Source organism: Castor canadensis, chromosome 6, assembly GCF_047511655.1.
Source record: "Castor canadensis chromosome 6, mCasCan1.hap1v2, whole genome shotgun sequence".
NCBI classification, from domain to species: Eukaryota; Metazoa; Chordata; class Mammalia; order Rodentia; family Castoridae; genus Castor; species Castor canadensis.
Genome location: NC_133391.1, coordinates 170,171,304 through 170,198,818, shown reverse-complemented (window position 1 = coordinate 170,198,818; position 27,515 = coordinate 170,171,304). Strand labels below are relative to the sequence as shown.

The 27,515-nt window shown below is 39.7% G+C and overlaps 1 protein-coding gene across 10 annotated transcripts in view; it reads right to left on the bottom strand.

Moving 5' to 3' along the window:
- Sema5a (semaphorin 5A) overlaps positions 1-27,515 on the bottom strand; it is a 435,987-nt gene that overhangs the window by 116,918 nt on the left and 291,554 nt on the right. For all 10 annotated transcript variants that reach the window (XM_074077743.1, XM_074077739.1, XM_074077747.1 and 7 more), the window contains 3 exons: positions 18,963-19,248; positions 14,397-14,532; positions 8,486-8,690 (listed from right to left, as the gene is read on the bottom strand). In XM_074077743.1, coding sequence (XP_073933844.1) covers positions 8,486-8,690; positions 14,397-14,532; positions 18,963-19,248 — 627 coding nt within the window. The remainder of the gene's footprint in view (positions 1-8,485; positions 8,691-14,396; positions 14,533-18,962; positions 19,249-27,515) is intronic.

Genomic DNA, 27,515 nt, shown 5'->3' with positions numbered 1-27,515 from the left:
ACCTCCCTGTTTCATCTTCCTGCTTTTATTTGATCCCCAACATCAGTGTAGCTCTTTGCTTTGTTGCTTAACTTTCCCTCAAAAACATAAGCCTCCTGAAGGCAGTGAGTCCATCTGTTCTGTTCAGGATCGAATTCTCTATGACGCATTTTTACAGTAAAACACCATATTTCCCCTTTTCAGAAAAAGTTTCCACCAAGTTTCAGGTGTCAACACCTGAAACTGGGCTTTGAAATCCAGGTCTCATACTTGCTAAGCAGGTGCTTCAGCACTTGAGTCACTATTGATTGTACCCATTCCTTCCTCACTACATGCAGTAAACTCATCGTTATCTATGGACTTAAGGTTCCAAAGGAAAAACAATGAACAGCCAGGATGCACAGAGGTCAAATCCAAAATGTGGAAGCTTGATTCATTTTTCCTGTAATGTGGCCTTTCCACAAATCTAATCATGTTGGTATTTTTCCTTACAAAATTTTCAGTTATTATTATGTTTGGATCATGACTATGAAGTACATGTTGTCTGCTCCTACTTACATTTATAGCCATGTCACTTTCACAGGATTGAGTGAATTCTAGCAATTGTTGGATCCTTTATTCATACTGTCTGGAACACAGAGCATGAAGCGAGGATTAAGTGGTAGTGCCATTATTAGAGGTACAATCTCAGGACTGAGAGTGTGAGTGAGGGAAAAGAGAAGTGAATCAGGTGAGGATGGGAGTAATGATTGGTTACCATGGGGTTACACTTTACAATCAAGTATCTGCTCAAGTACATGAGAAATCTTGCCTTGGAAAGTTCATTGAAAAGAAAAAGGGAAACAGCAATGTGCCAAGTGGTTCCTACTCTTATTCTGCCTCTCACTGGATGAAACTCGCCTTACAGAAAGTACATCACCTGCCCTACAGTTCTGACTTCCATCTGCCAGCTCTTAAGGACCTACTTGAGAGGCCAGATCTCATACCCACTGATGTGGCGTCTCATTCAATCACAGACATGGCAGCTGGCCAACAGCTGGACATCCCTGATTGGAGGAACAGCATGGTGCTGCCCAGGTAGCAGCTGAGACAGAACACATAGCTGAGAGTTCAGAATAAAAGATGTGGAGAAAATCTGAGGAGGTTTTTATGGCTTGCCCCATAAGATGTCTGTTCCTATCTTCATCAAACTTCAGAGCCCTTGCTTATCATCATGTGCTAACACACAGCTTGATTTTTCCTTATCAGATATTAAAATGAATTCTCAGTTCACCACCCATTTTCTTTCCATGACTTCACTAAGGTTTTGCTTCTGATTTTCTTCTTTGTCTGGACGTAAAGGTTTCCTGGCTTTAAAAGTAGGTATCCCAGACACTGCATTCCTATATTCTCAATGTCTCTTTATTTTTGAAGGAAAGATTAACCTAGAAAAAAACTAGGGTATATTTAATTTTCCTCTATTTTTAAACATTTGCTCCACTTGACATATGGAATTCAGTGTTCCTCTGTTTTGTTTTACCTTTCTTTCTTAAATTTTCCTGAATTTATCCTCTAGTCTTGGTTCATGTTTTGAAGAGAAATCCAATATTTTCTATTGCTTGAGATTTTCATTTGTCAAATATCTGCTGATTTTATTTTTTCTTGGGTGAATATAAGATACTTGCATCACATTTTCTCTTGCTCTGAATCTTTGGCTGTTTCACAGCCTTAGGTAGCTACAGGGTACTCTGATGCTGCCAGACATTTTTCTATTTGTAGGCATTTTCCCTCTAAATGCCTACCTAATTCTTTCTTTACCTTGGCAATCTAGTTCTTTAAAATATTTTATTTTATATTTTTATTGTTGTGCTGGGTGCGGGTACATTGTAGCATAATCAATATTGCTCAAATGAGGTATGTTTTGATATCAAAAGACTCAACTTATGCATTTCAGGGAAATTTTCATTAATGATGTTTGTGGGACAATTTATTATCTGTGTTGGGTTCTCTGTTTCAAAGATACCAATTTTATGTTGCCTTATCTTTGTGGGCCATTCCAATTGAGTATTTTTTAACTTTATAACCATTGCAAACATTTACTCTGTTAGTCTTTAGTTCTGCTTCTGTTCCAATGAATTTCCTAATTTAATTATTACCTTTGGAACAGAACAGAAAATTGTTTTGAACTTCTATTTATTCACTTATCTGTGAGCTTCCTGTTCCTCTCCTTTCATGTCTTTCATCATTTCAACCTTGAGTACTTATTTGCATTCTCCTATTTTAAAGAAAGTAAATTTGTGATGAAAGTATGTTTTGCTCCTTCCAAAACATATTTTATTCAATGTATTTTTTTGTAGTCTGAAGAACTCAGGTTCTTTCTTTGTTGAAAGTCCTCAGCTTACAATATTTTCTAAGATTGTCAGAGCTATTTTATTTCACTCCAAGGTATAATCTAAATGGGGATGGGGAAGAGAGAGTCATGGAATTGACAAACTTGGCACAAGCTTGTGGTCAGTCAGCTAAAAGCACCTCAGTCTGTGTATAGACATAATCCCCCTCATGTTGATCAATGATTTGCTCTGATTTATTTTTTTTGGAGGGGAGTGAATACTGGGGATTGAACTGAAGGCCTCCTTCATGCTAGTGAGGCATACTACCACTTCGCTATGCCCCCCACCCCCGACCACCACCAAATGTGAGTCAGGTTACAATAAAGGCACCTGCACACCCATGTTTGTGGCAGCATTATTCCCAATAGCCATGCCACAGAAACAACCCAGATGTCCTACAATTGATGGATTAAGAAAATGTGGAATATATTTATATACAATGGAAATCATTCATTCATAAAAAAGAAGGAAAGTTTGTTGTTTGCTGGTAAATGGATGGAACTGAAGAACATCATGTTAAATGAAGTAAGGTAGGTTCAGAAAGACAAAGGTCACATGTTTTTTTCTGATACATATTTTATATAAAATGTAAGTATTATATATAATATATAAAAAGAGAGAGGGAGAGAAAGACAGAGAGTGGGGACTGTTAGAGGAGACCAGGGAAGGAAGGAAAGAAGAAGAGAATGATAGAGTGAATAATACTGGAAAACATCCATCTGTGTAGGCCACAACTGAAAAAAACACATGAAGAAGTGTTGAACAATACAGGGTAGGGAAAGAGTAAGGAAGAGGAACAGAGGGGGTTGTATTGATTAAAATACAATACATTTACAGGTAAAATACTAAGGCAAAAGCCCCACTGAAGACTGAACTGACACTTAAAAAAGGACAGGAATGCAAAACAGGCCATGTTAAGGAGACGGTACGAGCAGGAAGTAGAGGGTAAATGAAGAAGGAACAGGAGGGTGAATATGGTTGATGTAGTTTCTACACATGTATGACTATGGAACTTTGAAGCCTGTTGAAGTCATTTTAAGAAGGGGGAGAGAGAAAAGGGGGACTAGTGGAGGGGATGAAGCAAACCGGGATACACTACATGAATACATGGCAAAAAACCCTTGTGCAACTCCTACATACTAATAAAAACATCATTTTTTTTTTGAGAAAGGATCTCACTACCTTTTTGCCCAGGCTGTCCTTGAACTCTCAATTCTCCTGCTTCCACCTAGCAATAAGTTAGGATTATAGAAGTATCCAGCTTACCCTGAATCTAAGCAAATTTCAGAAGTTCAAACTGAAAAACAATGATTTTTAAAAATTTGTGTGCGTGCCTTCCTCCTTTTCTTTAACTTCTGGTGTTTTTATGTAACTGTTTACAAATAACTCTCTAATACAAATATTTGATTTAAGGAAAAAAACTAGCAAAATCCAAAAGGAGGGATAGCATGTATAAAAAATATCTTTATTAGGACATGATTTGCATGCCATAAAATTCACTAATTGATTTATATAGTATTCTTGCTTATGCAACTAGTGTTAGAACATTTTAGGATTAGATACAATTTAAGGTTAGAATAATTTTGTACACACCAGAATTGAAGTAAAGAGAAGTAAAAGAGCTATATCCAAACACAGAAGGAAAAGGAAAAATCATGAGACTGAATGGAATTTCATGGAAGAAATGTGGAATGAAAACAACTGTGGCCCATTGTAGAGTCCAGATGCAGAGCCAGAACCAGAGCCACACAAGATGGAGGAGAAAGGTAAGGCCAGCAAGGGACCATCAGAGAGGAAAGAGGAGAGCCAGAGGGGATGGTGCATTGCAGCAAAGTGAGGAGAGGATCCCCAGACACATGAATGTCAACATGACTAACTTTGCAGAGAACTCAGTAGCTTCTTGTACTTGGGATTCAGTTACTTAGAAAACTCCAGTCATAAATCTTCTAATAGAGTTACCACTTGCCATTTTACCTCCTGTTCTAACTGAGAAAGTTTTCAAAGAATGACTTACAACCCATCAGCCCAGTCAGGGCCAAGGAAATAGGCCTCACTCTGGCTGTATGTTCAACCAGAAATTTGAGAAAGACATGAATGCTATGAGAAACAGGTCCAGGATGAACCTGGGAAAGGTAGTGGCAGCAAGCAGAAAACATGGACCATCAATGCACCGCACTTCACAAGCACCAGGGGTGTATCTCACTTAGATCCTTAATAGTGACAAACACAAGTAACAGTAACGAGTTTCTCAAATTGCAACTGACAGATGTTTCCCCATGTTAAGTGAATACATGCTTGTCACCAACCCTGGATTCTGAAAGCTGATAGCAAGCTGTTTCTGTGAGGAGTGCCTTGGTCTCCCCTTTACTATCAGTAAGGGCCTTGCTCATACACAATCAGTTGAGTATTTATTAATCCTGGTCAAGGGGCAGCAAGTAAATGACACCATGGGGACTCCAGCCTGGGCTTGATACCAGCGTTCCTATCCAAGGAGATGAGTGCCCTTGGTCTGCCTTAATGTAACTCTGGTGGGGTAAGATATAAATAAGAGACCAGATAAATAGCAGCCTTGTGAATACTGAAAGTTAAAACCTTTCATTTTTTTTTTTATTCAAAGTGTCAAGTATAAAGCAACTCTCATTAGGTGAAAAGAGAGTAGTAGTTTTGGGGTATTCTTTCTGCTAATTCATTTTATTACCTTGGAAATAAAGAAGATGGTATGCTACATCATAACAAACCAATATCTGTTAAAACCAAATTTGGGGCTGATGGGGTGGCTCTAGTGGTAAAGTACCTACCTAGCAAGTATGAGGCCCTTAGTTCAAACCCCTGTAATGCCAAAAAAAAATTGTGAATCAAATTTTGGAAAGGAAGATACTTCCTTCAAAGTACATTAGATAGGACTGTAGGAGTTAAATGGACATATCTACAAATTAGTGGAACATGAGGTTTGTAATTTATAGAGATTCTAAAGCTAAAATTGTCAAGCTAGTCTAAACAAACTTAAATGGGATTCCAGCTTACAGGACAGCTGTCAATGGTCCTGCCTGGCTGATTCATATGATTTAGAGCAAGGCTCTCTGTGGGACCCCAGTTTTCCTGGTTTGTTCCCTGCCAGAAGGTAGCTTTACCCACTGTAAACTCCTCCTCTCCTTGAGTAAGGCATCCTGACCAGTGAAAAATAGAGAGCACAGAAGAGCCATGTATATGGCATCTTTACCCATCAGCCCATCCTATGATTGGAACTATCTTTACATATGTATACCAAGACTCAACTTTAGTTGGGCACTAGATTAAAACAAAAGCAAAAAATTGTCAGTGGAACAATAAGGTGATCACAATCATATCTCTAAACTCAGAGAGAGGGTCAGACAGCCTGCAGTCCTAAGCCTCAGCTAATGCTCTTGATTAACAGTATACCTTGAGCTATTTGGGGTTCATGTCCAGATCACTGCACAAATAAAGCCATTCACAGGACATTTTTTTGGTTTCCAGTATATAGAAAAGTATGTTTATATTGAACATATTTATCAGGTGTACAATAGCATATGTCTCTTGCAAAACAGTGCACATAGCTTAACTGAGGTACTTTGTTGATAAAAAATGCTAACAATCTTCTCAGGTGTTGAAAAAATGATACCAGTAGACTTGTTCAAGCAGGATTGCCACAATCCTTCAATTTGTAAAAACTGCCATACCTGTAGGGCATAATAAAGTGAATCACAGTAAAATGAGCCCTGTGGTGCAGGGGTGAGGGGATGGGGAGCAGCCTGGCCATGTGGTCATTCAAAGTAGTCCTCTACAAGCAAGTTCCTAGAAGCTATACTGTCTAAAAAGCCACTGATCCTGACAATAAGTTCATGTCAGATCTGGAATTTATCTAAGTTTGTCTGTTTTGACTTGATTCTGTCCAAACATATTGTTTACAATAAACACCTTCAAATATTTAACCCTATGAGCATGTTTGGAACATGCTGTCAGTGCCCTCACTTCAATTCATATGGTGAATGCCCGATCGCTAAAGGAACAGTGTTAGGGGAAGTGAGGCCTTTGGAATTAATGAGGTTTTGATGGTGAAACGTCTTAAAAGAAGAGAGCAGAGAATCTCTCCCTACCTGTGTGGACACAGCAAGAAGTGAGTGCCCAAGCCAGGAAGAGGGCACTCACCAGGAAAAAAACTCAGCTAGCACCTTAATGCTGAACTCAGACTCCAGAACCATGAAAGATAAATTACCGTCATTTAAGCTACCTTGTCTATGGTATTCTGTTGTAATTAAAGAACTGAAGAAAGAACTCATCAAAATTAAAATAGAAGGATGGTTTTAACTATGAATCATCAAAGCTCACTGCAGACCACTATAAATATAAAGGAAACAAACATTACCTACACATCTCCTTGTGGGCAGAGGAGGGAACAGGACTGAAGGTTGGGGCAGAAGCCACAGGCTTTTTTGGGCAGACCTACCAAGGAATGCTAGGGCCCAGCCCCATCTCCGTCAGCATCCACACACACAGGTGTTGAGAGGATAGCAACTGTCTCCTGATTTCCAAGAAGATGACCTTATTCCCTGTGACCTGAACATTTATGATGAAAAACTTGACACAGTTTTGGAAAGGTCCAGTTTGTTCACTATACAAACTTACCACATGTCATGCACCCTGTGGAGCATGAGGGACAAAAACAACTGAAAAATTCTGCCTCGGGACTGCTGAGCAAGGATGACAGTACAATGGTTATCCCTTTTCTTCTTCTGAAACAAACACGGTGCATAAAAAGTTCCCTTCCATCTCCCCTCCTTTTCAGATACCTGCTCAGTCCTTTCTCCCCTTCACTGAGTTGCTTCCGCAAAGAACTACTTGTAGCAGCTGCTTCACCTGCCTGTCCCCATGCTCCCTCTCCTTCTCCCCACTGGTCTTCAGAGGCAGCAATGGCCCAGATCCAACCATCCAGTGATCACACCTGTCCTCATCTTACTGGACCATATGGTGGCACTTCCCCACTGCTGATCAGTCCTACATCTTTCTCAACAATCACGATTTTCCTCTGGAGTGCAGGGCTGGCTCCTCTTCCTAAGCCAGTGTTCAGCTTAACTGCCACCTCCTGGCAGGGGTGGACCCTGGCTAGCCAAGCACAGGAGCCTCCTTGGTGCTCACACATCCCTCTATTTGCATCTATCACATCAGCTCATCATCACCTTATTACTGATGCATTTTACTTATTGTTTGGTTACCTGCCTGTTTCCTTAGAGTATAAGCCCAAGAAAACAAGATGGTGCCAGTCAGTCCACCATTGTACTCCCAATGCTTCTAGTGAACTTGACAGTGAAAATTCCACCAATCATAGCAACTTCACGAATAAAGAAAGCTGATGAATATATACATATGAATTAAGAAGTTCTAGCAAGAAAAGATACTATTCACAACAGTAGCAAGGAAGGTAATTGTGCTTTGTGAGAAAGTGACAATTATACAGACCACTGGACAAAGAGCAGGGAAGGACAGATTCCATTGAGTTTGCTCAGTCTGGCAGACATGAAGGAAGAGCCTGACATAGTCCTTGAGTTTTCTGGGTAATAGACCGAAAAGGAGAATACTTTCACGTTCTACTCACTTCCGAATCTGAAGGGTCTAGTGGTTATTCACAACTTGGTAAACACTGCTGCCTATAGTGGTGGTAAAATACTATGCTCCAAAACATATTCTTCAAAAGCTTCCACGTATGGTCCACAGGAATAGTTTGCTGTGAGCACTGCTTTTGAACTCATCAGAAATCACCACGACAATCACAGGATAATATTTTACTCAGCAATATCCTCTAACAAAGCATTGTATTGTCTTCGACTATCTCAATTAAGATGGTCTTGCCAAAAAAAAGAGTTTTTCCATGAATAGCTGAGGAACAATAGGTAAGAAAGGAGGCATTCTCTTTCAGATTGAAATTATGAGTAACATAGTTTTAAAAGATAGTGAAATTAAGATTTCCAAACAGATACACCAAAGATGATAATGACAAGCAATAATAATAATTTTGCTGGATTCAAGACAAGGCTAACTGAAAGCTGAGTTAATTGAATGTTTGGAATTTAAAACATAAAATGAGGTGAGGGAAAAATGCTAGAGCAAGGCAGAGTTCCTACCTGTGGCCAGATAGATGATGTGGACAAGAGAATCTCTTCCCTGCACAACGTCCACAGCCACGTGGGAGAAGCGGCTGTTGTCTTCCATGAAGGAGGGCACTGTGGTCACTGGCTGTACCACCTCATGCATTAGAATGAACTTCTGAGCGTCTTGCAGGTTTCTTTCTGTCAAGTTCACATACAGACCCTGGTCCATGGTGCCACACTGCAATGGAAGACCATGCATGTTACCAGAACCAGTCACGTGGACACCCACAGCCGATATGGCCACCACAGCTGGAGGGTAACTTGCTACATGAGTAAGGCAGAATGCATAACTCCATCTTCCATGAACTCCGCAACCCTCATGACCTCCCACTATAGTGGTGAACACATCATATTTGGGGAAATCTCTCAACTCCATTAAAAAGAGATGATCAGAAGTTTAAAAACACAGAGTGGGAGTTGTTGCTGTCTTTAACAGCAAAGGCACAGAACCTTTTTGTTACCTGTTAGTCTCTTTAGAACTGCCTGGATCATACTCTTACATCTGTCTGATAAGGTAGTACCCACATTAAAAACACAGCAATCAAGAGCATCATTCATTAGTTTTCCTATCATAGCATGGGTTTATAAGCACACATTTTCATTTGTATGATATTATGATATTTCATTATGATATTTCATTTGTAGACTATGTAGTATCTTTCATTTGGGCTAAAAAATATGATGCTGGTCTGCATGGGTGCTAATATTCTAGGCTAGAAGAAAATAAAAAATGTTTAGAGTCCAGGAATCTGAAGTAGTATATGGTAAGTCTGCAACAGGAGAAGATGAGGAGAAGTAAGGAAGGAGAGGGGAGAAAAAAGAAGAGAGTGAAAGGAAGAAAGGAGAAGGGAAGAGGGAACAATTTACAGGTAGAGAAAATATCGTGAAGCTGAATCTGGAATATACAGGGGAAAATCAGGCCTGAAAATTGCTGAGAATTAAACTCAGAACAGAGCTGGGAGAGGTCAGCAGGTGTTACAAATGACAGTTTCTAGCAAGGACAAGGTAAGAAAAGGGGTAGGAAAGAAAGCACAGCATTCCTGGAACACAGCACAGAATGAGAAAATTACCATCAGCCTTTCTCATTTCTTATATAAACTTTAAATCCTGGTACAAATAGTTACCTCTCCTGAGCAGAACTTTATATAAGTAGGTTTGGTGGAAATTCATTTGGAGATATAAGCTCCCTGAAATTATCATTTATAACATTCATTTTTAGTACTTGGTCTTAAAACAGGCTAAAAGATCGTGGGTGTGAGATAGAAATTACTTTTTAAAAGTAAATGATGTTTTTGTAGCATTTAATAAAATACCCTCATGCCATAAAATCATACGTCAATAGAAGACATAGAGAAACTTGGAGGTAAATGGGTTTCGTGCATTGAGTCCAATGCTTAATTTAATATCATATCCTTGAAGGGCACATGGGCATCAATGAAGGGGCAGCATAAGTTCAGGAAAAGGCTCAGACCAGCAATGGATGACCAAACTGGTTTCAGATGTCTTAGAACTTCAGAGTCATGGAGACTCAGGAGAGGCCTGGATCTCTGCCTCTTGTTTCCTCACCTGTGAAGTGGTTAGGAAAATGCATGCTTATTTCTCGGGGCTAATGCTATATCAACTGAGATAATCAGTGGAAAAAATTTGTAAATTAAAGTTCCTGTAAATGTCAAAGAACAAGACAATGTGCCTGGCAAGAGAAACCACTCAACCAATAGTATGTGATAAATGCATTTGTTCTAAAGCAGTACAGCAAATCCAAATCTACAGTGCACAGAGGGAAATGGGAGTAATAAAAGTAATCAACACATGAATACAGAAGCAACTGCTTTGTGGGACAGAAAGAGGCTGAACCAAGAGATTTTATATAACTATAGCATTTGATAGGAACACTTGAAACTTGGGGATGTTGCCTATCAACAAGGGTTTTGAAAAACTGAAAAGGACTCCATCCACTGGTGTTGGTCCAAAGTGAGCTCCAGCTTTTAGGGTGACTTTGTGTTGTGCTGCTTATTCCAGAAATTCATGGCAATACTTCAAGTACAGGTGACAACTAGCCATGTGTCTTCTGGGTGAATTTTGCATACAACTATTGGTTTATATGCATGGAGTTTTTTAAAAAAATTACCATACTTAAAAGCAGAAAGCATAGTCTAGAAGTAAAAACCTTCCACTGTGTTTGAGGAGATTAGGAGAGCTGGAGAGAGGCTCAGTGGCCTGATATTGCTAGCAGGACCACTTGCCATGCCTAGTTGGCTTTATTCTTAGAGCCCATGCCTCCTTGAAGTCACCTGACTGTATTGTCAAGAACTGTGTTTGAAGTATTCTTCATTGTTTCGTTGTATCTGTTGCCATCCTACAATAAATACACCACACAAGGATTCTGTTTCCAGTATTTTGAAATCTATTCAAGTTTATAGGGTACATTTATTGGATTATAAGCAACTTGCCTAGCTAAGAACTATAGTCTCCATCTGTGCCTCATACACAGATTTCCCCCAGTTTCTGTATTAGGCACTTAGTGATACCCTGGGACACTGTGAAAGAGAAAAGCAATATAAATAGAAAAGGCACAGTCTCTGCCTTAGTAAGCTTCTGGCTAACGACCCAGAGGGTTATCATGACAACACCTTTTCAAATAAGAAGGTCAGTAATTCCCTTAATTATAAGTCAACAATAAATACTTGAAGTTTTATTTGTTTCAAAGACAACAAATCCATCCTTGTCCTAACACACTAGTGCTTCCTGATCAAGCCAATAATCATCTAACATCATCCTAAGACCTCCTGGTTTCCATGGTACCTTCATCCACTGGCTTCCTTGCTCCCTCCCATCTCGTTGCCAATATGCACTGTGTATTAAAGGATCCTGAAGGATGCAGAAACTTCTGCTGTCTCCTTATTTGACAGCTTTCAAATGTTCAATTTTCCCACTTTGGCTGCATCAGTTCTGATCAGCATCAATCAAAAACATGTAGAAGATTGTGTAGTCTGTCACAATTGCTGTGCTGCCGGGTTTTGTTTCAGTGGCTGCTGAGTTTCTATGAGGCACAGTGTTTGGATGACTTTGGGACTGAAACCTCTAATGGACAGATACTCAAACACCACTGATGTTGGCTTCTAGATTGCAACTGCTAACGGTAACATTTGTCATTGTTTTCAATTGAGATTTTCACACTAAATTTAGACATGTTACATACTGTCCTTTCTAAACTCATTCATCTTCCTGACCTTGCCTCTCTATTAATTAGCTACTTCTACTATATAAGTGTGGCATAAAATCCTAAATGTCAAAAGGAAAATCAAGACTTAAAAAAATCTAACAACTTTTCACCACTGATCATTGCAAACATAATGGTTTCTGTACATTTCTGGTTGAGGGATCTGCAGTGAAAATGAATTTGCAATCTACAACAGTCTAGATGACTTCATGAATGTCAGTCAGGATACCTATACTGTTGCAGATTTAAATACAATATACAAAAAGAAACCACACGTTTGTAGAAAGAGTTACAAAATAATCACAATGATTTATAATTTTAGTTCTCTGCAAGTTTTAAATCTAACCCCAAAAGACAAGCTCAGGTAAGCAAGTTTCCCGGCTCTCTGCTTGTTTTATTCCTTATGCAGCACAGACATAGTTCCATCTCATAGATGCAAGGAAGTCCTTCAGTGTGACACTGGCATTATCAAACCAGACACTGGTAGCCCTAGGAAATGAGGGGATTTGTTGTGTGCTACAAATATATCCAGATGAATGGGCTAAACGTTATCCATTGCCTGGAGGTGGTAAGGGATCACAAAGTAATTAAGTCACTTTATTCACTGTGAAGACCTGAAATAGAATAGAATTATGCATGAAAAGTGCACTGTAAATAAGCAACTTTGTTAATTTTTTTAACCATCATGATTTTACAAAGGACTTACTTAAAAGGAAAGAAAGATATGTTTTATTATCCATGTAAGAGGAGGGACAAGTCAAAGTACACATTTACCCAAAATGTGGTACCCAGAAAGGACCAAACAGATGGTCTCTAAGAGTCATTTTTATCAACACATTACCATGTAAAAGCTAGGCGTCCACCTCTCATGCCTGTAATCCTGGACTCAGGAGGCAGAGATCAAGGCCAGCATGGGCAAATAGTTCGCAAGACCCTATCTCAAAAATATCCAACACACACACACACACACACACACACACACACACACACACACACACACACAAGTAATGCACACTGATTGACATTACCAAAGTTTATTCCAAAAATATCCCTATACATCTGTATCCCTCTTCTCCACTTTATTGATGAAAATAAGAGTGAGAAGAAGCTAAATATTTTTCCCAAGGAGAGCAGCAAAAGGTAAAGGTAACATGTACATCAGTCATTTTATTCTCAATCCCAAATCTTTCAAAAAATTTTAAAACAACAAAACAATGAAAAACTCAAAGCAGTTACAACCAAACAGCATTTGCCAAAATCTATGTGTGAAAAGTTGAACCTTTCCAAATGCCCAGCTTTCACAGAAGTCACAGATTTTACCCTTTGGGATGATGAACACAACAGAGTTTAAAGGATCTATTTCTATGCTAATTAGTGAGGGGTACTAAACAGTTGTTAAGCTGGAATAGATGGGATGTTTGTTTCTGAGGGTGGAGGTTGGAATCCCAGCTCAAGCACTAATCAACTGTGGCCATGCTGGATTTTCTGCCTTGAGTCTCAGTGTCCTTCACTGCAAGTGCAGCAGTCTTACTTACCTATGTGGCAGTGCTGCCAGCCTACAAGATGACGACTCTAAGTGTCTAGGAGAGTGACCAGAATTTCATGGTGCTAAAAATTACACGCATAATGATTGTAATACAAGGGCTGTTGACAGTAAAGTGGTATGCTAAGTAAGGCTGCTCTTTCAGTGAATGCACACTGACATTCGTGTGCTGAAGCCCTATCTCTCAGTATGGCTGTATTTGTCTATAGGACCTCTAGGAAGTAATTAATGTTAAATGAGGTCATATGGGTGATGGCTGACCCCATGGAACTGGTGACCTTATAAAAGGAGAAAAGAGGCCAGAGATGTCTTTTTCTTCCATAGGAGGATACAATGACAAGATGGCCATATGAAACCCAAGAAGACAGTCCTTGTCAGAAAATTGACCCTACTCATGCATCTTGAACATCTACTCCCGAGAATTGTGAGAAATAAATGACTGTTCTTTAAGACACCCAATATATGGTAGTTTGTTACACCAGTCCAAACAGACTGATACACAGTGTGTGACTGGCCAGACACAGTGGCTTCATCTCTGGGTCTCAGCTTCTTTTGAACACTGGGAGACAGGATAACTCATAAAGCCCTTAACAGCTTGAACACTAGAATTCTGTGCATGACTGGGAGATGAATGAATTTCAGCTCTGCTTCTTTGTCCCCAGCTTTCACTATGACTCCACCATACCCAACAGGGAGCCTTGCCACATTTGCCAATTAGAGCTTTAATTCTGTTTGTGTGTCTCCACCTCTCTGTGCTCTAGGCCCTATTCATTGGAATGTCATTCATCATGGGTCAGAGATTCTGGGGACAGAGTCCATAATCATTAGTATTAACTGAAGCCCAGTTTGCTAACCCACACCAGAAGGCTGGACTTTTTCAGTTCGTCGTTGGACATGACAGCTCACAAATGGCCTTGTTTTGCTCTAGGCACCATAGCTGACAAAGACTCTGCTTATTAACATTAGCCAACCTGAGTATTGAGCCGTCCTCTAGTGGACAGGGAAATCACAGTTGCACTATACATGCACCCAATATATGGTTTAATGGTCCCAGTCTCTCTATAAGAGTTTCTGCCTTCTTCACAAGGGAAGCCCAGAGTTCCCTCCACCCCTGGGATTACCTGGAAGTTGGGGTTGGGGTTGGGGTAAGGCAGCCAGGCAGAGCGAGAATTTTCCTGGTACTTGAAGGGCCCATTGAAGGCCTGAGAGATGGCACTCAGGTTGAAAACACACACAGCGGAGGCAGCAATGCTGTTCCTAGAAGCAAGAAAGAAGAAAGTGGGGGCAGGTTAGAGAGCCCTGCAGTGACTGATGACCTCCACAGGAAGCAACTTCTAGATGCCTCATGCCCAGAGGCTCTTAAACATCACAAGAGGGTAAAGTGAGAGCAGTGCATGGGGCTTCCTGTGATTTCTTTGTAAAGAAACAAGTGTTTAGGTATTGAAACAAGAATAGTTAGCAGATATGACACTGGTTAATCCTGGGATTAATTCACTCAGCCACAACTGGATCACAACCTCTTTATTTTGCCTGACAAATTCTGGGAGGTATAGACTTTCTTGAATAGACAGAGCCTCCCATCAGTCTTGCATGGTTCCCTGACTTGCCCATTCATCTGGCTACTTTTGTTGGCAGTAGTCAAGCTTTTTTCTTCCAAATCTCCAGATATTTGTGTTTATTTGTCATTCCTTAAAAATTATCAACTCAGAGTATTTTGCAAAGAATGCTTGTCGGATCCTTCATATTGTTTTAATTTAAGAAGATCTGTAAATCTGAAGGATCAGAGAGAAAAACTTTGACATTAGCACTGACATATAAAATTTTGAAGTCTTAATTTAGAATCCAAGCTCTGCAGAAAAAGTCATAAATGAGAGGTTTCAGAAGGTCAGTGCCCTTTGACTTAGTATGGAAATTACAGGCAAAATGTTCGGAATTAAATTTGCATTTTAAGCTCAGTTGTGGTTCTCAAAGGGAAAACTGGATAAAAGGAGGAACAAGTATTTTCCATAATAATGATCCAGCCAATGTTATGTCTACTTGCAGCAGTTGTTTTTCCTTTATCAGAAGGACGTTGAGAAACTCTAGAACCAAAATACCTACCTGTATTTGTTCCTCTGACAAACAATAAATTGGCACAAGTTGTAATCCTACAAACTTTCCTATCCCAATCCACATAATCTTCTAAGGTAAGAAAAACTCACAGGTAGGGAAAATAAGTCAGGCTCAGTGAGGACAAGACACCTGGCTAACAGTCTGGGAAGCATCCCTTGAGTCCTGGGTACTTTGGTTCCAAAAACCAAAATTGTAACTCTTCGTGAGATTTCTGTGAGAAGTAGACGGCATTAAAGAACATCTCCAGGTAAGGGCCTAGAAGGCAGGTATGAGTTTCTTCCAGCACCAAGAACAGGGTCCTACAAGGAGCACATGGGCCTCCTGTGTGGGAGTGAGTGCTAAACACAAACTACTCATATAGCTGTTTTTACCCTTCTTTTCATTATCCTTGGAAGAGAACATGACAAGTTCAGGGAGGAAATAGCCCTTGAACGTGTGACTGGTCTTCAGTACCAAGAAGACACCAACTAAGTTGGATTAAGAACTGCCAGACCCACTGGCCAGAGGTCATCCTTAGGCCAGGCACAGTGGCGGGTATGTGTAGGGTCAACTACAATACTAACACCCTGAGCCTTCTGTTAAGCACTAGATAGACACATTCTAGTTTCTTACAGATGCTACAGATCCTAAGAAGATCCTGACTTCCCAGATGGGCAAACATCAGCAACGAGAGATTACTTGGCTGAGGTCACAGGCTACAGTAGATAAAGCAGGATTTGCACTGGCTTTGTATAGGTCTCAGAATTCACACCCTTAACTATGTTGACATGTTGCATTCTCGTAAAAGCAGACCCTTATCCTCTTTATTTGACTCCGAATGGGGGTGGTCTGGACTCAAGTATCAGTCCAGAGACTCCCCTGGACATTCCAGTAGGTGCTGGTCTGAGCTCCTCTCACTGGTGTCAGGGGACACTTCTTTCCAACTCCTGCTTGGGAACAAGCATTGGTGCAGTATCCACCCTCTGTCCTTGCTCCCTCATTCTTTTCTTGCTCTAAGAGGGGTGGGGGAAGAAGGGCATATATGATTCGTATGTCCTTCCTCCTCTTCCTGGTGTGGACATTTCTGCAGGAAGTACATGTCTACCTTCTCTTGTAAGGTCTCCCATATAGGCAGGTAAAGCCAGCCTAGGTCTAGACTACCTTCACCTTCTGAAAAAGTCTGCTTAAAGCTGAGATCAGTATTAGTAAGTCCATCTGCCTAACAGACACACAGCTGTGTGTTCCAACCTGGCCTCAACTAACCTGGTCTCATTTAACCTTGTTCACAACCCACAACCACACTAGGGACCCACTTGGTGAACTCAGCAACAGGGGAAGCCACCATTAGAAACTTCTAAAAAAAATGTAACCCTTCTACCTCTTAAAATGGAAGAGCAATCCAAACTTCTTCCCTAACACCTGACCCTACTTTACTCTCCATACACTAAGCTATAATATGTCTGTCATATACTCTGTCTGATATCTAGAAGATCAGCCACTATTTCTAGATACCCAGAAAAAAAGGAAAAACCTGAAGAAACTCCACTGAAGTAGCAACCCCTTTTTTGCAGCCCAATCCTTGCGAGGTGGCTAAGGAAAATCACACAGACCAAGAACAGAATGAATCAGAATAGGTACCTCTCCTACCCCATTCTACTAGTGGTAAGAAGCCTTGACTGAATACAGAGGCAAACTAAAACTTTAAACCAAAAAGTTACTGCCTCTAATTTAGAGACAGGCAACTACTGGCTTCTTTAATTTCAATTTCTTTCAGTTTGAACCAATTTTTCTTGAGAATGCAGTCATTTCTTAAGAAGGTAAAAGGCTAAATATGAGAGGAGAGATGGGATATACTGTGGAATTAGAGAGGGCTGTGTCAGAAATGTGTTCCCAGACCTATTCAGAATAAGTATTCAAGTGAAAGGAGAGAAGGGTGATTCCATCTCTGTCAGTAGAGAAGGCACACATTGGGTGACTTCTGATATGGTGAACACTTGCAACCCTAAACAAATAGTCTGAAATAGTCCAAGCCACTTTTGTCACCCCCTAAATGGACTATTCACCCTCTTGGAATGATTCAGACATGGCATTTATAGAACTTTCAAAATTGGTGTTTTTGTTGTTGTTATTTTTGCTCACAGCCAGGGGAACGGACAACTAAGTAAGCCAAGCTCCCATTGTGTGTAAAATTGATGTCAACTGAGAAACTGAACTTTTATCTTGTGCAGACCACACTTTTTCTTAAACAAGGTTTTGGAAAGTAAAAAAACTTCAGAAACCATAAATTGATTTTTTTTTTTAAAAAAGAAACTCAAAGAGGGAAAATGACCTCTGGGGTTGAAAAGCAGATTTAGGACAACAAGAATGGCCATGATTGAGTGGGCTGGGGGTGGGGCCATGCATACTAAATGCCTTTCTATTGTCTCAGGAAGAAGCCCATGGCTGTGAACACTCTTCAGCACTGGAAAGTGCCACAGGAAGAAGGCAACGGTAAGTGACTGTAGTACTGCAGCTCTTAGGCAGGCTTTTGAAGCCAAAGGGATGAAAAAGTCAATGAAAAATGTGTGGGGAGAACAAGCATCATAGGGTAGCTTACTGTTGGGTTCACCAGGACTAAGGTTTCCTAGGACCTGGGGAAATCCCAGACAAGCCAGGGCTATTGGCTACCCACACCACTATCAGCATATTTCACTCGTTCAGATTTGGATCCTTCACTTTGGACACAATTGCTTGATTTTTTTTTTAAATCATTAAGTCTCCAAACTAGAGATTCTAAATGTGATTAAAGCCAGAACCTGTATTGTAGGATTGTTAAGTGGCATTGCTGATGCTGAGGGGAGCACATTGCACATCTACTGAATTCCTGGAGTCAGTGTTCTCTCATTGAGTCTTATCACAGCACACCAGCTAAGGATAGGAAATCACTGCAGGGTCATGGAGACTCTACTAGACCTCAGGAAACATTCTAGGCTTTACCCAGTACAAACAATATCTGTTCTGATGTTAAGAGTATTTTCCCAAAAGAAAAAAAAATTATAATGTTTTCAGGAAGACTTTATAAATAAAATTGTTGTTTAAGAAATATGTGCCCAAGTTAGCTATCTTCCAGAACAATAGTTTAAAGTGCATTTATGGAAAAGTGAGAATGCTTTTCACATATAAGCAGAGGTTGAAGTAAGAATTATGCTATCTCAAAGATCAGACTTTCTAGACAGTGTTGCTTATACCGTGCACAAATGCATGACTTGTGAATAGAAAACAATAGATTTAATATGTACCAGTATGAAAGTACACAGAACACATAATTCAAGAAGAGGCAATTAAAAATAGAATAATTTGATATTGCTATTACCTAAAGATGAATCAAAACTTTTTGGATTAGCTTTATTTTCTAAATGCACTTTCACAAAACACATATCTTTGCCTAATATTTAATTCATACCGAAAAGACTGTTTTTGTTAGTGTTTGGCTGCTAGCCCAGTAAAATAAGATAGAGTTCCTCTAAAGCTACTTTAAACCTTCAGAGGGCAAAGAACAAAAGGCTCATTCAGAATGAGTAAAAGAGAAGAGAAAGACATTGTTTCAGGTTACATACACATTGGTGGTGAAGATGCCATAGAGCAGATCCAGCTCGGGCAGGAAGAAAGTGCTCTGCAGTTCGTTGTAGTAGAAAGGCACCTCCCCAGGGCGGGAGCAGTTCAGGCGAGCCTTCATGAATGTGGTCCAGGTGTCTTCCAGCAGGAACCGTCCCCCAATGTCATTCTTGCAGACCCGGGCAGCTCTGGAGAACACTGTTTTCCCACAGTCATGTTCCACAGCATTTTCTCGGAAAAAGAAGTAGGTGAAATTTCCAATGTCGTAAGAAGACACAAAGTTTGGTTCTGAAAAGAATAGGAAAGGAGAATTTCTCAAGATCCATGTGCTATTCTCCTTTATCTTTATCTTGTTTGCTTAGTATTCCTTCCAAAGAGACATGGTTTTCTTTAGACGGCACCTGGTTCTTGTAGGGCAAATGAGAGGCCCTGACCTATGCTGCTTGGCAGCTCAGGGTCACACACAAGTTCTAAGTAATAGGAAATCCAACAGCGTGGTTCCACACTCAAGCATCCTGACTTAAATCAGTAGGTAATTAACATGACATTAATACCACCCAAAGCTTGCAGAGCAAAGTAGAGCAGTACATAATACTTTATTTGAAAACTCTTACATAAACTCCAGAAACAAAGGGAGAAAATAATATAAAAAAAGATGAAACGTGTTTCCGAGCACAGGAGTTGCAGTGGTGTTTTATATGCGTGCCTGTGACTTCAACATCAATTGATGCTTTTGGTAAGAACTTTAAAAATGTTTTTCATTGGGGAAAACTGAATCAAGAACTCACACTGTGAGGTTAGTGCCCTGCATTAACTTGAGTATTTCCTGTTACTATGGTGACCATGCAATGATGAGAATCAAGCCTTATTTTCTTATTTCTGGGTCGCCAGGAGAATATACTGAAAAGAAGAAAGATATTGAGAAGGAGTCATTGTCAAGTTTTCTGGTCTCATAGTTAGCTAAGTATAGGAACTTAGAAATGACAAAATTATGGCAAAGTCTTCATTTAATCATCAAACTCATTAGGAACTTACGACATACAGATTAAGAACTAAATTTTACACCTAGTATTTTAAGTGTCATCTTCCTAAGTTCCTGTTTGAGCCCACTGACAATAGAGGCAGTACCCTTTCAGACACTGATATATCCTAATGTCTACCTCTAAAAACCCTCAGAAAGCTGTTTCATTCTCACTCCTTTGTCTGTTTCTAAGAGCACTCTACTCATCCAGCAAACCTCTGAATTTCATGGTGCGATTAGGGTAATTATGGAACTAACCTTTGATGTTCAAAATTAACGGAAAGACACAGCCAATAGCTATATCCACAGGACACATTTTCAGGGACAATTATTTTCTTGGGGCAATTCTTTGGCCCTTTACTTTGTTACATCTAACTGAATTTGCCAATGAGCATGCTATTGGCAGGATAATTAAAAATAAGTTTGACTGAAAGATAAACCATTTATGTTAAAAAAAGAAAAAAAAAGACACAAACAGGCTCATCTAAGCCTGAAACACAAACAGTGAATTTAGACACTGACAAGGTGGGGATTGGCATTGACTACTCCTCTATTGTTGCCAATTTTCAATGTCTATGTCTCTCTCTGTATCACTATCATCACGAAATGTTTTAACACAATTTTACTTTCAAACAGTTCAACACATATCCTAAGTTGTACATTGTACTTTGCTCATCATTGTATTGTTCTTAGTCTCTTAATAACATCAAAAGATTTTGATATAAACTGATTTTAATTTATAAACTGTCAAATATATTCTTTTATTACTCTGGCTTTGACCTGAAATGGTGTTTAAATGTATCCCCATTCTAAGTGTGGTGGTGCATGCCTGTAATCCAAGCTACTCAGGAGACAGAGACAGAAGGAAGATCTTGAGGTTGAGGCCAGTTTGAGGTGAGGGGACCTTATCTCAAATACAAAATACAAACAAAATTGCTGCAGTGTAGAGCTTAGCATGTGTGAGGACTTGGGTTCAATTCCCAGCACTACAAAAAAGAAAAAAAAAACCGAATTGTATTAAAATGTCTGAGAGGATCCTGGATATATTTAATGTGCCTGCATGCCTTAGAATCCTTCAGAGAGATTCACAGCACAATAGGTGACATGTGTTTAGAACATAAGAAAATATTAGGGTATTTAAAAATCTATGCGATTATGAATCTCCAAAGCAGAATTACTTGCAGAAACGGACTCCTAACATAAAGATATGGAACAATTCTTAGAATGGGTCCTGTACTGAGGCTTGAGGCTTATGTAACAAGATTATAGTTTGGTGAGCCTTATACCAAAAAAACAAAAGCCATCGTCACCATCAACAGCTCAGCAAACTCTCTGCAGATGAAGACAGTAAAGCAGGCATGGGGACAGGAAGTGTCTGGGACTTCAGACACCAGTCCATATCCACGAGGTATGGGGCATTCTAGCAAATAATCTCTAGCACTCTCCACTGCTGTTAATATGGGTACAAATAGCAAGAAAATCACAGGCTAAATATCTCTAGTAACTAATAAGTCTTGAGCAGGAAAATAAATAACTATCAAGGTAAAAAGTTCTGTTGCACATCACACAAGGGTAAAAAGATTCTTCCAGCTGGTACTGTAACAAAAACAGCATATTGTATTATAATAACGCAGGCTCTATAATAAATAACACTAACCTTATTGTTCCAAGTCAGGCTCGGTGCTTTACATTTATATTCTCACTAAACTCACAAGAACCAGAGAGGTAAGCGTGGTGCTATCATTCCCATTTCATAGATAAGGACAATTAAAACTCTGAGGTTTAATAACTCATCCAAATTTCACAACTAGCAATGGGGGTGTGAGGTGGGAAAGGTGGAGGTAGTCAGACCTTCTGACTTCAGACACTATGCATTTACCATTACACTATGCTAAAAAACCAGTCCCACTATGTTACCAATACTTAGAAATAGGATTGAATTTCTGTGTAATACTCTTGGATGGAGGTCACAGCATGCATTTCACTGAGAGTGGTAGGTAGCTTTACTTAAGTACCAGCTAAGGAGATTTAGAACCAAGTAGAGAGAGAAGATCAATGATCAGATAAAACTATGACCCACATCTAAGAATGAAACTGCAAGAAGAGGCAGAAAGAAGAGGTCAACTATTCTAGGACTTAACAATCAAAAATATTGTTAAGTGTTCGGCCAGCGCCAGAGCTAGTGTTTCAAATAGCTTCCCTATTGCCGCAGTGGGCTGATGAGTGACTCTTAGTGGACTATTCGTGTCCACTGTCCACTCTGCAGAACGTCACCTTGTGCAGATTTCTCAGAGAAGAGGAATAGTAAAGAGTGCTAAATGGATTATGGCAGAGCTTCCTCCTTCCTCAGAGAGCCTCCAAAAGCTCTCCAAATGCCTCAACCCATTTTCCAAGGTGACACTGTGCATTTCAGATAGAAATGCTCAAATACATTTTTTTCTTCTTGTGTAAGAAAACAAGAGAAGACTCTGTGTTAAGTGTGTAGTATATATTGTTCTGTAATTCACCATGCAGCACAGGTCACGTTGGTCAGGGAGCTACACCACACTTAGAAACACACCCGCTATCTCACAGTGATCCTTCAGGATGATCATGGGTCCCTGTGTGACCTGCTGTTAAGTTGGGAAGCTCCATTTCCTGGAAAGCAAAGTCTCTTGAAATTCAGGTGGCATCCTGTTCCTTTTCCAAAGACAGTAAAAAAGCAGAAACAATTGTTCAACAGATAGTCACATATGTCTAACATTCATAGATATAAATCTGGTACAGGGGACATTTGAATCTCACCAGGCAACATAATGAGATGCATATTATTTTCCTTCTATTATTTAAGTTCTGTGTCTTGTTAAAATGCAATTCATTAGAAACAAATACCTGTCACTTCTGAATAAATGGAACAAGCCATAAATCTGGCATTGCCTTCCTGCCTACTACGATCTGAGTGTACGAAAAAGGGATCCAACAATTCTTTATATATTGTTATCATTAGAGCTCCAAATGAATAGAAGAGTGCTGCTCCCTAATTCAGAAAAAGCAGACATAAGTTTATGTCAGCTTGTATGCAAATACATGAATGAAGAGGGCTATTTTCTCATGTTTGTAAAACATGTTGAGTTATAAATTGTTCTATAAAAAATGTCAGGAAAATAAAAATTATGCATCGTGACATAGGAATTGTGATTTTTACATCTTTACATACATAACAATGACTGTGCAGATGGCAGTGGTGAGGGCAAACTCACAATATAAATAAACATGAGTGATGAGAAAAAGAAAAGCAAAGATTTTTGACATTTTGAGCGTGTGAAACAAAACGCTGAGTATGCAAACGAAGCCTTCCATTCTACTCTTTCCATTCTAGTGAAGAGAACACCAACACAGAGTATTCAATGTCCCAAATAGCTCAGTGTAAGAAATGACCACACTATAATTAGGCTCTTGATATGTAAGTATTCATCTAAATCATCGAGAATGGATATTTGAGGAAATGAAAGAATCCAAATTTCCAGTTCTACAAAAATCTTACTATACCCCAAATCAATGAAAAAACTGTACTGGAAAGGTGATCTTGCAGTCTGTTTGCAAAAAGTAGGCTGGAAGTGACTGGGAATGGAGCACATGCAGCCTGCAGCTCTGCCTTGGACTGGACTATTGACATCTGACACACTCTGTCATTCCATGTGACAAATGAGAGCACTAAAGACCTACTTTACAAGACTGTAAGGATCAAAGGGACTGGTACTTAATAAGATCACAGTGAATGGTGGCTGTTGTTACTTTTTTATGATTTATTCTTGATGTTCCTTTGAATAGAACGCACATGATAATAATAATGATTGATCCGCTGGTAAATGGATGGAATTGGAGAATATCATTCTGAGTGAGGTTAGCCTGGCCCAAAAGACCAAAAATCATATGTTCTCCATCATATGCGGACATTAGATCAAGGGCAAACACAACAAGGGGATTGAACTTTGATCACATGATAAAGCGAAAGCACACAAGGGAGGGGTGAGGATAGGTAAGACACCTAAAAAGCTAGATAGCATTCATTGCCCTCAACGCAGAGAAGCTAAAGCAGAAACCTTAAAAGCAGCTGAGGCCAATAGGAGAAGGGGACCAGGAACTAGAGAAAAGGTTAGATCAAAAAGAATTAACCTAAAAGGTAACACACATGCACAGGAAATTAATGTGAGTCAACTCCCTGTATAGCTATCTCAACTAGCAAAAACCCTTGTTCCTTCCTATTATTGCTTATACTCTCTCTTCAACAAAATTAGAGATAAGGGCAAAATAGTTTCTGCCAGGTGTCAAGGGTGTGGGGATGAGAGGAATGGGGCGGGGTGAGTGGTAAGGGAGGGGGTGGGGGCAAGGGGGAGAAATGACCCAAGCATTGTATGCACATATGAATAATAAAAAAAGACCTAACACTCAAAGAGAGAAAAAAAAATAATAATGAATGATCAAACAAACATACATACATGAAGCTTAAAGTTAATTGCAATTTGCACAGCATAAATACAGCCATGCTGAGCTTTTAAAACATAAAGCTGTTTCACAAAAAAGAAAATGAGTTGATGAAAACAATCTTTATATATGATACACGGCAAGCAAAAGGTTTTCTGCTAATTTATTGGTGAATAAATATAAAACCATTCCATACCCATTTGTAGATTGCAGACCAAAATCCTCTTACTGATTACATTATTTCTGAAGTAAATCTCATTTCATTTGGGTATTTATTAAGACTACCTACGTTCACTTATGTATTTCTATCATTTATCTAAAATTAGATTAAATATGGTTTAAAAATCCATTGGTAGACTAAAGGTCTTTCCCTTAAATTTCAATAGATACAGAGATAGGCAGATAGAGATAGATGGATAGACAGATAGATAGAGATAGACAGATAGATAGACAGACAGACAGATGATAGTCAATAAATACACATGAAAAGATAAGCATGTTTGTGTGTCTGTGCAGGTGCTCCTGTGTCACATATGTGCAGTCTTGAAGGGCACATATATATAGCTCAATGCTTCCACCTACTGGATGTATGAACTTCTTCAAGTTATTTGACATCATATTTCCTGTTTCCTTGGTGGTTTTAGAATAGCAATGACAATCCTCCATATAGGGTATTATTGTGGCGATCAAAGACAGTGCATGCCAGGAATCTAGCACTTGTCTGGTAATCACAAACTACAGATGCTATTTATGTATAACTGTCTTACTCTATAAATTAATATAAACACACACATTAGCAAGTCAATCATCCATACTCACTTAGCAAGGTAACTCAACAATTACACATTTTCTATATCCAATTAGGGCCCTTTATTCCTTTCAGACAGCTGGGGACAAATATGGTAGAAGAGACCCTACTACAGACTGAATGCCAGCCAGAGCACGCCTCTGTCAGCAGTCACCAGAGGTTTACTGATTATCTGCAGGGAAGCTGTCCTGGGCACTGGGTAACCTCTGATATACTGATGGACACAGCCAATTCTCTGAAAGAGAGTGTGAAAGACAAATATGATAGATCTTTCCTGGTGCAGTGACATGTCTTTAATTTCAGATATGCAGGAGGCAGAGAGGGGAGGGTTGCAGTTTGAAGGCAACCAGCCCTCCCCCTGTAAATGCAAAAAGTTAGTGAAACAAGCTGGACATGGTGGCCTATGCCTATAATCCCAGCTATATAGAGTGGAGATAGGAAGACAGTGGTCCAAGGCAAAAAAAAAGAAAAGGTGAGACTCCACCTGAAAAAAAAAGAGCTGGGGAAATGGCTCAAGTGGTAGAAGACTTGCCTGTAAAATGTGAGGACCGGGGTTCAATCACTAAAACTCCAAAAAGGAGGGAAAGAGTGAGAGAGAGAGAGAGAGACCCAATAACCAGGGCCCTGAGGCCCAGTGTAGCAAGACGAGTTTGAGAATTATAAGGGGAGTTCAGGGGAAAGGTAGGGTGCGAGGTTAGAAAAAACTACCAGCCAAGAGCAGGGTAAGGCAACCCCAGAGAAGAAACATCCCCACAGGACAGAAGGGTGGCGGAGAAAGGGATGAGCCAGTGACAAGAAAGGATTCCCATAACAGGAGGTCAAAGGCCAGGCTGGGAATCTACAAGGATTCCAGATTTTGAAGATCACTGGGAAGATTCGGGTTCCTGTTGAGGGGCAGGGGTAATAGGAATATAGAGCCTGCCCATCCTTAATTGTTGTCTATATAGCCATGTGAGCCTGGTGTCCTTAGGTGCTCCACTCAGTGGACCACCTGACAGAAAGAAAGCCAACACTGGAATACTAACAGAAGGACTAGAAACCTGATTCCCAGCTATTATTTTCCTCCTTCCTTCTTTGAGGGGAGAATGACCTATTGAAAGTGCATTATTTACGTGCATTTGCTGATTCAAGAAGAAACAACTTATACTAAGTGCTGCCTACCACGTAAAGAATTCCCATCCCTCTATAGCATGTGTCCTTCAAAGCCAAACCTTCCAGCCAGATTCCTCCACCTCATTGTGATGGCAGGATTCTCATTAATCTAATACTCGTTGAAACCTTCCATCCGTCAAAGATGAGGAAGTCCCCTCTTCTGTCTCTCTCCTTCCCATGCATGGAGCTTCTGACCGCCTTGCTGTCCTCCTTGCAAGATTCTACCAAATCATACATTCCTGGGCTCACCTTCTTCCCAAACATTTCTGAACATTTTTAAAGCAGAAAATTTACATCTGCCATTTTCATTTTTCCTGATAGCTTTTAAAGTGATAAATTCACTTCTTTTAACAATAATTCAATCTGCAGAATCAATCCCTATGACTTTTTTTAATTGGGATATTAACATGAATTCAAAGATATGAAAAATGTCTTAATGCCTATAATGTAGTTTTAAATATAAAAAAATGTATGATTTATGTGAAAGAATATATTGAGCTACAACATTATTTAGCTTTTATCAAATTTCCTCCCCAAAAGCTACAACAGAATACTTAAGCCCACTGTCTACATCTAAGTTGATTTGGTTCAGAGAAAATGTGTGCGCATGTGTGGAAACACTGAAAGTCAACTAACAATAAGTAGTGGTGAGTGAACAACAGTGAGAGACCAAAAACTTGAGGAAAACAAACCCCTTAATCGAATAATGTGGACACAGTTTGCTGAAACTCATAAACATATAAACTCATAAACTTATAAACAGGATGACAATATGGTTTAGACCAAGAGGAAGGTCTAAACTGCGGCAGTTTTAAAAGGGAAAAGAAGCAATATTAATAACCAAGGCTGGATATGCATAACAATGTAAGACTGTCTGTCACTAGGAAACCACTGTGGTAGCCGGACAATAAACACTGAACTGTTTTTTCCTGATGGTTTACATCAGTATGAGTAAATGTCTACACACATATTATTTTCGCTACAGTGAGGCATACCTTCTGTGTGTGTGTGTGTGTGTGTGTGTGTGTGTGTGTGTATGTGCGTGTTTTGACATGGATTACCTTGTAACACCTTGTATATAGCTCATGCCTTTACTCCAAACTATCCTGG